Source organism: Ictidomys tridecemlineatus, chromosome 11 (assembly GCF_052094955.1).
Source record: "Ictidomys tridecemlineatus isolate mIctTri1 chromosome 11, mIctTri1.hap1, whole genome shotgun sequence".
NCBI classification, from domain to species: Eukaryota; Metazoa; Chordata; class Mammalia; order Rodentia; family Sciuridae; genus Ictidomys; species Ictidomys tridecemlineatus.
The window spans coordinates 11,408,053-11,422,813 of NC_135487.1; the positions used below are offsets into that span (position 1 = coordinate 11,408,053).

At 61.8% G+C, this 14,761-nt stretch overlaps 1 protein-coding gene and 1 pseudogene across 1 annotated transcript; one reads left to right on the top strand and one right to left on the bottom strand.

Moving 5' to 3' along the window:
* Positions 1-3,634: 3,634 nt before the first annotated feature.
* LOC144367696 (thymosin beta-15A-like) lies at positions 3,635-4,107 on the bottom strand (annotated as a pseudogene).
* Positions 4,108-6,519: 2,412 nt separating this feature from the next.
* Positions 6,520-9,650, top strand: Actl8 (actin like 8). Its single transcript, XM_005317516.3, has 2 exons — positions 6,520-6,935; positions 8,514-9,650. Exons 1-2 carry the CDS (start codon positions 6,588-6,590, stop codon positions 9,264-9,266), a joined length of 1,101 nt encoding a protein of 366 aa, XP_005317573.1. The 5' UTR covers positions 6,520-6,587; the 3' UTR covers positions 9,267-9,650.
* The last annotated feature ends 5,111 nt before the right edge of the window (positions 9,651-14,761 follow it).

The following is a 14,761-nucleotide window of genomic DNA, read 5'->3' on the forward strand; positions in this document are numbered from 1 at the left end:
CCATCTCCTCCTCCTGCCCCCATCTCCTCCCACCAGCCCCCATCTCCTCCTCCTGCCCCATCTCCTCCTCCCCAGGCCCCCCATCTCCTCCCACCAGCCCCCCATCTCCTCCTCCTGCCCCCATCTCCTCCTCCTGCCCCCCATCTCCTCCTCCTGCCCCCATCTCCTCCTCCTGGCCCCCATCTCCTCCCACCAGCCCCCCATCTCCTCCCACCAGCCCCCCATCTCCTCCTCCTGCCCCCCATCTCCTCCTCCTGCCCCCATCTCCTCCTCCTGGCCCCCATCTCCTCCCACCAGCCCCCATCTCCTCCTCCTGACCCCCATCTCCTCCTCCTGCCCCCATCTCCTCCTCCTGCCCCATCTCCTCCTCCTGGCCCCCATCTCCTCCTCCTGCCCCCATCTCCTCCTCCTGCCCCCCATCTCCTCCTCCTGCCCCCATCTTCTCCTCCTGGCCCCCATCTCTTCCTCCTGCCCCCCATCTCCTCCTCCTGCCCCCATCTCCTCCTCCTGCCCCCCATCTCCTCCCACCAGCCCCCCATCTCCTCCTCCTGGCCCCCATCTCCTCCCACCAGCCCCCCATCTCCTCCTCCTGCCCCCCATCTCCTCCTCCTGCCCCCATCTCCTCCTCCTGCCCCCCATCTCCTCCTCCTGCCCCTCATCTCCTCCTCCTGCCCCCCATCTCCTCCTCCTGCCCCCATTTTCTCCTCCTGGCCCCCATCTCCTCCCACCAGCCCTCATCTCCTCCTCCTGCCCCCCATCTCCTCCTCCTGCCCCCATCTCCTCCTCCTGGCCCCCATCTCCTCCCACCAGCCCCCATCTCCTCCTCCTGCCCCCATCTCCTCCTCCTGCCCCCCATCTCCTCCTCCTGCCCCCCATCTCCTCCCACCAGCCCCCATCTCCTCCCACCTGCCCCCCATCTCCTCCTCCTGCCCCCATTTTCTCCTCCTGCCCCCCATCTCCTCCTCCTGCCCCCCATCTCCTCCTCCTGCCCCTCATCTCCTCCTCCTGCCCCCCATCTCCTCCTCCTGCCCCCATTTTCTCCTCCTGGCCCCCATCTCCTCCCACCAGCCCTCATCTCCTCCTCCTGCCCCCCATCTCCTCCTCCTGCCCCCCATCTCCTCCTCCTGCCCCCCATCTCCTCCTCCTGCCCCCCATCTCCTCTTCCTGGCCCCCATCTCCTCCTCCTGCCCCCATCTCCTCCTCCTGCCCCCCATCTCCTCCTCCTGCCCCCCATCTCCTCCTCCTGCCCCCCATCTCCTCTTCCTGGCCCCCATCTCCTCCTCCTGCCCCCCATCTCCTCCTCCTGGCCCCCCATCTCCTCCTCCTGGCCCCCCATCTCCTCCTGCCCCCCCATCTCCTCCCGGCCTCTTCTCTGGCTCAGGAACTGACCGCGGAATCTTCTAGTTCTGTGGGCTGCAAACCTTAGCCTCTCCCTCCTTCTTGTCCCCGTCATGTGGTGTCCATTAGCTGTCTGTTGTGGTCACCAAAATTCCCGACAAGAAGGAGCTGGGGGTGGGGCGACAAGTGCGTTTGGGTTCCGAGGTGTCAGTCCACAGGCGCTGGCTCCGGTGCCCAAGGCCCAGGCGAGGGGGGGCGTGGGGAAGGGCTGGGGGGGGTGCAGCTCCTGGGGTCAGGACGCAGAGCAGGAGGAGAGAAGGCTGGGGCGGCAGGTCCCCCCACCGCCTGCTCAGCCCCGGTCACTTACATGGGACCTGCTGCTCAGGCCACAGTGGCCTGGGGTTTGCCTGGGAATAATCATGACAGGAGCTGGGGACACTCTGTATCCAGATGGTGACCCCCACCCCATCGCGTCCGTCTTTCTCAAACAGTCGTCCGCGGTATCCACGGGGGACCTGGTTCCAGGGCCCTGGGACACCAACACCCACTGAGCTGGAGGCTCTTATAGAAACCATTTACAAATAGTCCACGCGGGTCCCCTGCGCGCTGTCACTCACCGCTAGACCTGTGGCGCCAACCGCAAGGTAAACGCTACGTGGGTGGCTGTCACGCTGCGTTGCTTGGGGAAGGTGACTGTGCTTGTCTAGTACAGGTGGGGTGTGTGAGTGTGTGTGTGTGTGTGTGTGTGTGTGAGTGTGTGTGTGTGTGTGTGAGTGTGTGTGTGTGCGTGTGAGTGTGTGTGAGTGTGTGTGTGTGTGAGTGTGTGTGAGTGCGTGTGAGTGCGTGTGAGTGTGTGGGTGTGTGTGAGTGTGTGTGAGTGTGTGTGAGTGTGTGTGTGAGTGTGTGTGTGCGTGTGAGTGTGTGTGAGTGTGTGTGTGACTGTGTGTGTGAGTGTGTGTGTGTGAGTGTGTGTGTGTGTGAGTGTGTGTGTGCGTGTGAGTGTGTGTGTGTGTGAGTGTGTGTGAGTGTGTGTGTGTGTGACTGTGTGTGTGGGTGTGTGTGAGTGTGTGACTGTGTGTGTGGGTGTGTGTGAGTGTGTGGGTGTGTGTGACTGTGTGGATGTGTGTGTGAGTGTGTGGGTGTGTGTGTGTGTGTGTGAGTGTGTGGATGTGTGTGTCTGTGTGTGTGAGTGTGTGGTGCGCTGGGGACAGAACCTGGGCCTCGTGAACGCCAGGCAAGTGCCCCACCACTAAGCCACATCCCCAGACCTCGGACGCAAGTTTCTTCTTAAGCAGATATTTTTAAGCGATGCTGAGTAGGACGCAGGGACACAGATGGGTAGGGAGGGCTCCTGCGCCTCCAGGACCTGACCCCGCGTGTCCTCCTCACTGTGGCCCTCGCTATGTCTCTTCCCACGTCCTCCTCTCTCCACTCCTGCCCTCCACAGTCCATTCAGATGGCAGCCTTCCTCTGCTCTCCCTCGGGCCCCCCACATCTGCACACAACAGCCCACAGGTCCCTTCCAAGATCACTAACACCTTCCCTTTGTGGGCCACCTGGCGGTTCCGAGAACATATCTGCTCTTTCTTCCTCAGGGCCTTTGCACGGGCTGCTCCACTGGTGTCAAATGCTCTTCCAGGCATTCCCGCTTCTTACCCTCTCACGCCGTTCAGTTCTCGGCTCAAAGGCCACGCTGTGGAGGGGCCCCTTCCTCCTCCACTCTGATTGCCATGGCACACTGTGTCAGATGAGGTGACCAAGGACCGTCTTTCCTGGTGGAATGTCCACTCCGGGCGGGGAGCGGCTCGCCAGTCCAGAGCGGCTCCTGGTGCGGAGAGGGACTGGCAGGGCCGTGCAGTGGGAGTGCTCAGAGGGTGTGGCTCGGCCCCTGTCCTGGGAGCTGCTCCCTGCAGCCCTGGGAACCCAGATGTTCTCACAGTCAGGGCCCAGGGGAGAGGTGGCCCGCTCCCACCCTCCTGCCCCAGGCCTCGTCAGTCAGCCCGGGGCACAGCGTCCCGATTGACAGCGGCCCTGCCGGTGTCCCTGCCCGTGTCCCTGCCCGTGTCCCCTGCGCACCAGGGCTGAGGAAGCAGTCAGTCTCCCGGGTCTTTTTTGTGTGTGTGTGTTTATTATCTTATTGGTACATTAGAAATGAAAATTAACTGTGAGAAGCTGCAAAAGTATGTAACTTCATGAATATTAAGAAGCAATGGAGGTACCCATTCTAAGTTAAAATTGGCTCGCCTTATGGGGTTTGCAAAGACTACACACACAAAGATCATCAATGGTGACACTATTGACAGCACCTTTCATTTGGAATTTATTTATGTACCAAGGAGAAGTTTAAAAATAAATTTAAGGGAACATTGACTAGTGTTGACCTCTTAGCCACAGAGTACAAGTGAGAAGCCATAGATGCCTAAGATTTCTACGAATACATGGGTTTACTAAAACCAAGACTCTCCATCAATGTTGACATTTGCTCTTGGGAGGAGATCCCCATTTTATGATGTTTGGACACACTCTTTCTCCTGCTGGATAGTTTCCTTTGAGGGAAGAGTATTTTTTTTCTTCAGTGTTAGTTTTCTTCAGTTTTGACTTGTCAAACTTCTCCACTTCAGACAAGTCTGGTTTATCACTCATCTTGACTGAAAGGAAGACTGAAGCCTCGAGTCTAGCGTAGAGCCGTCGGTTAACAGCCGCCGCTTTCACTCTGGAGCAGGTTGGCGTTCCCGCGCAGAACCAGGCACTTAAACATCGCTCAGTCTCCCGGGTCTTGTGCAGAGTCTGCTCCCTGGAATGGCGTCCAGGCACCTGGGTCTCCGTCACCGCGGCTGATTCTGTGTGAGGACACCATCCCGCGGCCTGTCAGGGCAAGGACAGGCCGCTGGCCTCTCCCCTCTGTCTCCCCTGCTCTGAGGCCAGAGCTCCTTAGAGGCAAGGAGGCCGAGTCTTTCCTCCAAGTCTTTCCTCCAAGGGAGACCCTGGCCAGGCCCTGACGGTGGTCATGCTCGATGGTGATGGGCAGCTGTAGCGGCTGTCCAGGGTCAGAAGCAGAGCAGGTGGCCCGCAGGGTGACAGCCCAGGAACGCAGCCTCCGGGCTGCCTGGCCTCCCTGGAGGCTCTGGGAAGCACTGGGTCTGGGAGTCGCTGTGGCTGGGGTGACTTACACCCCACAAGGTGACTCTGTTTGCAGAGGGTCACCTCAGTGGAGCAGCTCTGCGCGTCGGCTGGCACCTGGATTCCTTCCGGGTCACATCAGGGGTCCTGCTGTGGTTCCTCTTCATCACCAGGGGCCACAGTCCATCCAGCGAGAGCCGCGCTCCGCGTCCTGCTGAAGCTGTGCGGCTGACCCCCGTCAGACATTTTATTTAGATGCACAAAGGCCCCGTGCAGCTCCCGCTGGATAGCGCGAGGTAACAGGGCAGGCGCGTGGTGGCTGAGCCTGTTTCAAAGCTTCCCCCTTGTCACCCACGCCCACCATCCGATCCATCCCCACCTCCTCGTCCCCACCTCCTCGCCAGCACTTGGAATGGGCCGCTGGAACCTTAGCCACCCACAGGTGTGCAGGGCGCCACCCTGTGGTCATGATGGGCGTTTCCCCGTGACCAATAATGAGGGGCGTGTTTTGGAGCGCCCCCCCCCTGTTGCCACCTGCGTGTTCTGTGGCAGTGGAGCGCGAATCTCTTACCCCCCTGAAACACGGGCCGCTGCTCTCCTTGTTGGGTTTGGAGAGTTTATTCTGTTTTTTGGATCCAGTTGTTTATCAGGTGCTCGACCTGCAGACATTTCCTCCTCCCTCCCGACAGGAGACCCCTTTTCATTCTCTCTCTCTCTCTCTCTCTCTCTCTCTCTCTCTCTCACTGGGGATTGAACCCCAGGGGCACTTCACCGTGGAGCCACATCCTCAGCCCTTTTTTGACATTTTATTTAGAGGCAGAGTCTTGCTGAATTGCCGAGGCTGGCTTTGTGATCCTCCTGCCTCGGCCTCCGCAGCTGCTGGGGTCACGGGTGTGCGCCCTGCTGCTGTCTTCATCCTCTGAGCGGCGACCTGTTGGTTGGGTCTTGCGGATCGGGGGCTTCTCGGGTTCCGTCTGGGTTATGTATGTATATTTGCCTTCCCCAGTGATGGTCTCCTTGGTTTTCTTGGAGACCCCACGTGTTGGGTGGGACTGACTGTGAGTCCCCTGCGTGGCGTGGCGCGTGGACTGAGGTCTCTACGTGTGTCCCCGTTGCTCTCCGCGGATGGTGGTGGAGACGTGCGTCCTCCGTTCAGCGGTTGCTGTCAGGTCACCACTGCTCCCGCGTCCGTGTGACTCTCGCCGACACCACACCGTGTGGCCCTGCGGTGTTCCTGGAGGCCAGTGGCGGTGGCCCTGCCTTTTGAGCGTGGGGGTGGCTGTCCCCCGTTTACCCCATGCCGGGTGGGGTCTGCTCGTCCCTCCTGTGCCGTGAGCCACCCCACCCTGTGACACCCGCAGCCTTCTCGTCCTGCTCAGGGCCTCTGGGGTCTGCTCCGGCCTCACCCTCAGACCCTCTCGTTAGTCGTGGGTCCTGTGTTGTCCCCGTGCCTCCGTTGCCCTGTCTGGACAGCGGTGTGACGATGGGGCCTGGCTGGAGGGCAGGGCGGGGATGGGGGCCTGTGGTCCTGGGCACAGGGAAACGGCTGAGCCGGTCACCACGGATGGTGACTTTAAATAGCTCTAACTACGGCCCCGCGTCCTGGGTGGAGGGGACCAACTCCAGACCTGGCAGCTGGCTGTTGCCACCCGGTCACCCCTGCCGTCCAGCTCCTCTGCTGTCCCATGTCATTGCTGCTGTTGAGGGCGGTGGCCCCTCCACTGCTTCTCACGGCCACGTGCCCTCTGCTCACGGGCAGCCAGCGCCTCCTGTGACCCACTCCGTGTCCAGTCAGCAGAGTGGCCCTGCTCTGTGTGATGGGCTCGTGGGGGGGCACCACAGGAGCCGGCTCGGTGGGCAGGACTGGGGTTGGCAGGGTGGACGAGGCCCGTGGGGTGGCCAGGGCCCCGGGATGGGAGGTGGTCCCAGACACGGTCACACCTCGTGCCCGGGGGCAGCAGGGCCAGCGTCGGCCAGAGGTGGTCCCTGGGTGGAGGGTGGGAGCAGCCAGGTGGCCTAGGACGGTCCTCCGACAGTCCACCCTCTCCCTGGGCAGGTGACTCTCGCTCTCCACTCGCCCGTGGACACCCGCCTGGAAGCCACCTCGCCTCCCTGTGTCCCCCGCCGCCATGGCCGCGAGAACCATCATCATTGACCACGGGTCCGGCTTCCTGAAGGCCGGGCTGTCGGGCTGGAACGAGCCGCAGATGGTGGTGCCCAGCATCGTGAACTACCTGCCCTGCAGGGAGAACCCCGGCCCCAGCTACGCCCAGAGGCGCGTGAGCCTGGGCATCGACATCTGCCACCCCGAGACCTACAGCTACCCCATAGAGCGCGGCCGCGTCCTCAACTGGGACGGCGTGCAGCACATCTGGACCTTCGTCCTGGAGAGGCACCGGCAGGGGCACGAGGACTTCCCCGTCATGATCACCGAGACGCCCCGCAGGGAGCCCACGGACCGAAAGAAGACCCTGGAGGTGAGGCCCCGGGCGGGCTGCGGGCCCCCTGTGACCCCGGGATCCTCTGATCTCCGGATCACTGCGTTTCAACAGTTTTTAGCGGTTGCCACGTACCTGGAGTGTGTCGGCCCCGGCTCCGCCCCAGAGTCCTGGCCGGGCCAGCTGCGTGCTCAGTGGACGGGGTCCTGCCGGGGGCTCTGGATGGCTGTCCACGAGTCCAAGGATTCCGAGTCCACGTTCTCACATTCCAGGGGAAGACTCAGCCACCAGGAAGTTAACAGATAAGAATTCCAGATGGTTCTAGAAATCAAATCAGGTGGGGAGGAGGAGCTTCTGGGGAGGGAGGGCGTGATCCAGGAGGACTTCCCAGAGGAGGTGACTTCAGCTCAGTGAACAGGAAAGGGGGTGGCCAGGGGCAACTAGGATGGTGGGGTGGCCAGGGGCTGAGCTCCCAGGCCTGCTAGGCCATAGGGAGCCCCTCGATTTTACTCCAAATCCAAGGTTGGCAAACTATGGCCAGTGAGCCGAACCCGGCCCACCACTTGTGTTTGCGAATAAAGATTTATTGGAACTCAGCCACACCTGGGCATTTGCACCTTTCACAGTGTGGCAGCAGAGGTGAACAGCTGTGGCGGAGACTGGCCCGTAAAATCTGAAACATTTAGAATCGTGGGTTTGCTGGGTGAGATCCACGAAGCCTCGTTAGTTTCAACTGTTAGATAAATAACAAATGACACCTTAGTGCAAGTGTGTCCCAGAGAAGGCAGGGGACAGACTTATGCCGAAATTCACGCCCAGCTGGGCGCCCCGTGCGGGTGTTTGCTAAACGTGGCCCCTGGTCGTGGAGCTGGGGAAGTGCCCGCCAGCCCTGCCGTCCAGGACCAGAGGCCCTGGAGAGCTATAGATGGGGGGTCCTGTGTGAGCTTCTGCTTGAGGAGAACCTGGGTTGCTGTTGGGGCCACGATGGTGGAGTCGGGGACACCGTGGAGGACAGGAGAGGGGAGCACTCCCAGTGGGCAGGGAGGGCCTGAAGGGCCAGTGGGCGGGGAGTCGGAGGCCAGAGGCTGGACGGGGGCCAGGACTTTGTGGGGTTGGGGAGGGGACTGTGCAGAGATCCGGGGGATGACGGTCAGCGGGGAGGAGCTCAGCCCAGGGCTTTGCCAAATGCTGGGCCTCAGAACTTCGCTGTCTTCACGCTGGGAGCCTCTGATCCAGGCAGGAGCTCAGCCTCGCCCGCGGGGCACGGCGCAGCGTCCCTCCTCTCTCGCTCCCCTGGGCCTGGAACTCTGCATGACATAGTGGCGGGTTTGCTGCCTGATGAGTCCCCTCCCCGCTTGCTGACACCATCTTCCGAGGACCACAGTCAGACAAGTCCCCGAGGGCAGACTTGGCCCCTGACTCTAGCCCCCCAGAGCCCCCCCCCATATTCCCACCAGGTGAGCACCTGGGGCCTGCACCTGGTCCTGGGGCAGCCCGGTGGCCCTGAGAGCGTGGGTCCGCAGCGCTGAGTGTTGAGACCTGAGGCGGGAGGGTCCTGGGGCGCAGGGCTGGCGCGGGGCCGGGGCTGGAGGACACACGCAGCTTCTCCTGTTGCAGATCATGTTCGAGCTCCTGGACGTGCCGTCCCTGCTCCTGGCCGACCAGCTGGAGATGTCCCTCTACGCCTCGGGGCTCCTGACGGGCGTCGTGGTGGACTCGGGCTACGGCCTGACCCGCGTGCAGCCCTTCCACCTGGGCCGGCCGCTGCCCGACAGCGGGAAGACCCTGGAGCTGGCGGGGCAGGACCTCTCGGCCTACCTCTTCCAGAGCCTCTTCAAGGAGGGGCGCAACCGGCACGACCTGTTCCAGCTGGACACCGTCGCGTCCACTCAGATGAGCAAGTGCTACGTGCCGCAGAACCTGGGGGAGGCCCTGGACTTCCGCCAGAGCCTGCCCATCGGCGCGGACGAGAGCAACACGTACCAGCTCCCGGACGGCACCGCGGTGGAGCTGACGCCCATGCAGCGCCTGAGCCCCGAGATGTTCTTCAGCCCCCAGGTGTTCGACCTGCAGGGGCCCGGCATCCCGCAGGCCGTGGCCGAGTCCATCTCCTCCTGCGAGGCCTCCAGGCACCCCCTGCTCCTGTCCCACGTGATGGCCTGCGGCGGGAACAGCCTCTACCCGGGCTTCACCAAGCGCCTCCAGAAGGAGCTGACCTCGGGCCACTTCCCCTCCACCAAGGCCACCACATGGGTGGGCGCCAACCGGAACTTCAGCGTGTGGCTGGGCGCCTCGGTGGTGGCCCACCTGTCCACCTACAGGTCCGAGTGGATGACCCGGGAGGAGTACATGGAGGGCATGCGGCTGTGACCGGCGGCTGTGACCGGCGGCTGCTCGGGGCCCGTCTCGCGGTGCAGGCGGATGGACTCCAGCTGTGGTTTGGGCAGCAGTTGGGGGGGGCCGTCAGCTGGTTTGGATTCTGGGGCCTGGAGCGGTCATTTGGGGTTCTCAGGTTTTATCTTGTGTCAAGAGTGGGATCCAACTCAAGGGAGGACCGTGTCCCCTGGGAACCTCCAAGGGACAGTGTTCCCAGGTGGCATGACCCTGGGGTGGGAGTGGCCCTCTGCTACCTCCAGGCCAAACGGCCACTCTGTTTTCACTGTCATTGTCCCTGGGTGGTCCCATTCTTGGTTGGGGGTTTTAACTGGGGCGAGAGAGAACGGGGCCCTCTGCTGGGACCCCGAGTATTTTTGATGGGGGAGGGGGGGGGGTGACATTTCTACTTATGGTCCCCCTGGCCGGGCGGCTCTGTGCTGCGGGTGTGTCTGCAGTGTCCTGCCTGCCCGTGCCGGGGGCCTGTTTACTATGTTCAAATAAACCACTTGTTTGGAATTGGTGCCGGCTGCTGTGTGGCCCGGCAGGGCATGGTCCCCCGGGGAGACCCAGGGACGGTGAGGGCCTGGGCACAGCAGTCATCGCCACCCAGGATGGACAGGCCCAGGCCCCGTTCTCCCTCCACCACATTTCCTCCATCGTCCCCAGAGGTCTGAGCAGGTGTGGTCTCGTATGCGTCTGGTGCGTATTTGATGAATATTCAAACACCTACTGTGCGCCAGGCGCTGCCCTAGGAACCTCAGGGTATATAGGAGGCTTCAGGGTTCAAGAGCCCAGCACCGTGGAGACGTAGCGATAGATACATAAACACAGCCATCCCTCGTGTCCCCGAGGATACCAGATCCAGGGACGCTCAAGTCCCACACGTAAAGTCACATATAGCACGTGCGTCCGACCCACTCACCTCCTCCCAGATATTCCAGATCATCTCTGCACGACTTGCAGCACCCAGTACGACGTGAGCGCTGTATGAATGGTCAGTAGTTTGCACTGGTTAGGAGGGGACGTGGCAGGGAAGAGTCTACACGGGTTCAGCGCAGAAGCAATCACAGAACCGGTTTCCATCCGCGGTGATCTGACCCCGCGAACGGACAACCTGTGGAAACCGAGGTCGACGGTCTGCTACGGACGGTGCAGGAGGAAATGAGTCGGGGCCTGGGGGTGAGGGGTGGCTGCTCTCGGTGGCTGCTCTCGGGATGGAGGGAGCTGCCGGAGCCGAGTCCTCCCCTCCTGGGCACACTGGGAGGTGCTCTCCCTAGTCCCCGGCACCTAGGGCTCATGCGACTCCTGGCCAGTTCAGTGTGCCCCTGACCCTTAGAATGCCCAGTCAGCTGCGGGTGCAGTGGAGCCCATGGGGGCCTTAGAGGGCGCAGGGAGGCAGAGTAGAGATGGGAGGAGCCTCACGGCGGGATGGAGTAGGGGTTGGGCTGGGGCAGGAGGAGGACTCTGCCATGTTCAGCCGCTGAGACATGGGGGTGTTTGTTACAGCCGCTGCTTTGCTTGATCTGACTGATGCGGAGAGAGGAGCCAGGACTATTTATTTATACATTTCTTTCCTGTTTAATAGCACAACTGGGGCTTCACCCAGCCTGTGCTGGCTGCTTCTGAAAGGAGATCTCTACTTTCCAGAGCTGGGACAGAGTGACAGGTGTAGCGGGTGGGAGACTCAGCCCAGGAGCCCCAAGGTGTCCCGGCAGGTGGAGGAATCTGGCGGCCAGAGTCCAGCTCACCTTGTCTTGAACGTACGAACGGCATCTTGTTAGCCACAGATCTCCACCCACAGTGGAGCTCTCTGCAGGCCCCAGACAGGGCAGTCATGGCGGCAGGCCGAGCCAGCGGGCAAGTCCGTGGGATGCGAGGGAGCAGTGTGTCCTCCTCCCAGAGGTCTGGAGTTGAGGCTGTGCTCAGGGGAGGAGAACTCACTTTGTCACCTACGGAGGGCCACTGTAATAGGAGCTGTGACTTCAGGCTTGTCACCTACGGAGGGCCACTGTAATAGGAGCTGTGACTTCAGGCTTTACATGTGAGGTCACTCCCAACAACGCAGAAGCTTCCTGGCAGCGGCTGCCACCATCTGGCCGGGCTTTACAAATGGAGTCACACTAATCCTCAACACGCACAAGGAACTGGATTTGTCCCCATTTACAAATCAGAAACCAACGCCCAGAGGTGTTAAGCACTTGCTGAAGCACACAGTCTCTAGCCAAGTGTGAATGGTCAGAGTTCAGAATGGATTCCGCATTCCTAGCAAACCAGATCAGAAGTGGCTGAAGCAGAGAGACTTATCTGTCTTAGGTACAACTAAGCAGCTCAGGGGGACAGTGGCATGTTGATATCATCGAGGACTCTTTCTTTTTCTCCCCCTTTGGCATATAGGAGAGTTAGGGCAAGGTCACAAAATGGCTGTGGCAGCTCCAGACATCACATTCATATTCCCTGAAGGAAAGTGAAAGGTGAATGGAGCATGCCATTGAGGTCTCTCTCTTTATATGAAGGAATCTGAGCCCGGGTTGTCCATATTGTGGTCCGCGCTGTTGCCCACAGTACCGGGCGGCCCTCCCAGCTTTCTGGGCCTGAGAGGTTTCTTCCCAGGCTTGGGTGGAAGCCACTTTCGAGGGCCGTCAGGTGCTGGCATCCTGAGCCGCCGTCTTCCTGCTGGATCCCGGGTCTCTGTCCACCTGAGCCTTAAAAGGCAGAGGTGAGGAGACTCGGCCATGTGTCCACGGCGGGGTGGGGGGCACCTCCTTTCCTGCTAGCCGGGCCCGTTCTCAGGACCCCTCATTTTGTTCTGGAAGGAACATTTAACCTTTCTGCTCAAGCATCAAATCCGGCTGCTGCTGTGTAATTACGGACTTTTCTTCTCTCTCTCTCTCCGCCCCCCGCCCTGGAAGCTTTAACCCCCCTCGCTGGCTGCTGGGTACGGCTCTCTCCTCCGACTCTCCAATTAAATTAAAAATAGCGGCTCCGTGGGTCGTGCAGGGCCGTCAACCTGACGCGGAGCTGCTGGCTCCCCAGGCCTGGCGGGCGGCGGGCCTGGCAGCTGGTAGAGTCGGGGAGGCTCACGCTCCGGCTCGGGGCTGCCTGCCAGGGCGGCCAGGTGCAGGGGGAGGCCGGGTCTTGGCAGCTGGGCGGGAGGCTGGGAGGAGCTGGCAGAGGGGACAAAGGGAGAGGCCCCAGGAGGGCCACCCGGTTGTGAGGCCACAGTGCTGCCAGCTTCCGCTGCCACGGCTGGGGCTTGGCGCCCGTGCATCTGCGCCTGCGTGGGGCCTGGATGCCCAAGTGCCCGGAGCCAACCCTGGCAGCGCGTCGGACTCTGCTGAGGCTGAGGACCGAGTCCACAGGGCTCCAAGCCCCGTCCTGCTACTGGAGGGAGGCCAGCCACCTCTCCTACCAGGAGGGTCCCTCCCGGATTAGCAGAGGGCAATGGGACGAGGGCGCGGAGTCTGCAGCCAGGAGCCTGGTGGAATCCCGGCCCCGCGCCTCCCGCGCCTCGGTTTCCCCGTCTGTAAAGGGGCGTCCTAAAGAGGCCTGCTCAGGGCGGTTTTCCCGGTCACTTGGGGCTTTGTGTCAATCAGCGTTTTCTTGCTGTGACAAAATGCTCAGGAGAACAACTGGAAGGAGGAAGGGGAGGGGCTTTCCAGGTCGCCACGCGGAGAGAGCTTGGCGAGTGCAGGCAGGAGCCCGGGCTCTCGCTCTTTGCTGGCCACCCTGCGGCACAGAGCTGACCCTGGCACCGTACTTATTTGTCCCCAGCCAGGTGGACCCCAGTGGTCCAGATGGCTAAAGCCCCCGAGTGCCGCTGCTTTCCAGGGAGCCGTGGGTCACTTCCTGCCTCCTCGCGGAGACGAGGTGGAGGCGACCCGGGGGTGGGAGTGGCCACGGGGCGCGGGGGACGCGGACAGCCAGAGGGTCTCCTGCTGCCCGAGGACCGGACCTTGTACATGCTTTTCCCTCTGTTGGGAATGCTTGTCCCGACCACCTCCCTGGTCGCCCTGGACGGCCGGGTCGGGGGCTAAGGGATGGGGTGCTCAGGATGGCTGGACCCGGAGTCGGGGGGGGGGGGGGCGGTTGGCAGGGCTAGCTCTTGAAGGACGTCTCTCCCAGGGGTGAGGACTGACCCTGGGTGGTGATGGGGAGCCCGTCAGAGTGGAAGGCAGAGTCGTGATGTCCCCTGCAGAACCGAAGCCCTGGGCGCAGCCTGAGAAGGGCTGGGGACACACCTGCCCCACTGTCACCTGGCTGGCTCCCCTCTGGCGTCTTGGGCTGGGCAGTACTTGGGGTCGGAGGGGACAACCGATCTTCCTTCCTGTCCTCTGGCAGCCAGGGGCTAGGGAGTGCGTCAGAGCTGGGTGGTGGCAGGAGAGGTCCTAGCCCACAGGACTTGGGAAGAGCCGTCCCCAGGGTGGGACAGTGAGGGATCAGCTGGGGAGCAGCTGTGCCTGCCCCAGCCTGGTCGGCCCAGTTCCCGCCCTTCTTTCAGCACCGTGAGGGCTGGACAGCTCCTTCCACACCCCATTCAGGAGTTCCTGGAAGCCCTGCTCAGCAGAGAGGACTGCTCCAGCCTCGGAACCAGCCAGACAGGAAGGATCTCTGTTCCCCGCTGGTGAGTGTCACCCGGAGAAGAACCGCTCTGCCTTGTTCCGCGGCCTCATCCCTAATGCGTCAATAATAGCACTTAACCTCGTAAGGCTAACACGGGAATTAAAGCCATTTATCTAGTCAATGAATATTCATGAGACACCTGCTGCGCGCCCCCACCCTTTTCTAGACTCTGTTAAATTGAAGAAAGTGGCTGAGCACAGAGCCTGCGTGTAGTAGGTGCTCAGTAAGGATTCGTTTTCTCATTGCAACAAGAAGCCCCCAACAGGTCCGGAGCTGGGGCTCTGTCCTGGTACCTGCGAGACCCTGGGCCTGGAAGACAGAAGAAGCCGCAGAAGAACCCACAGCGGCGTGTGGCCTCCAAAGCTCCTTTGTCCTTTGTTTATTTGTCCCTGTGGGGACGGAGCCCAGGGCACTCTACCTGTGGGCCTCACCCCAGCCCTTTTCCTTTTCATTTGGGGACAGGGTCTCACTAGGTTGCCTGGGTTGGCCTTGAACTGTGATCCTCCTGCCTCAGCCTCCAGAGAGTCCAGGATTGCCGGTGTGGGGACTGGGCCTGGTGGTCCTGCCCGTGGGTCTCCTTTTCCATGAGGCCTTGAGATGCAGCCACTCTCAGGGGCTTTGGGGTTTAGCGGGGCCCTAAAGCCAGAGGAAGAGGGGGGTCCTGCTCCTCTCTCTGATCAAGTGGAGCTGGAGGCACTTGCCCACCTCGGCCCCTCCCCAAGGGCGGGTTCCCTCCCACTCCCTGGCCTCCCTCCAGGGGGAACCCGCTGGGCCCAGAGGACGCGGATGGAGGGAGACAGCCTTGCTGGCCACTGCAGGTGCGGCTGGGGACACAGGACGGGGCTGGTTCCCCTCCTCGCCCCAGGGGG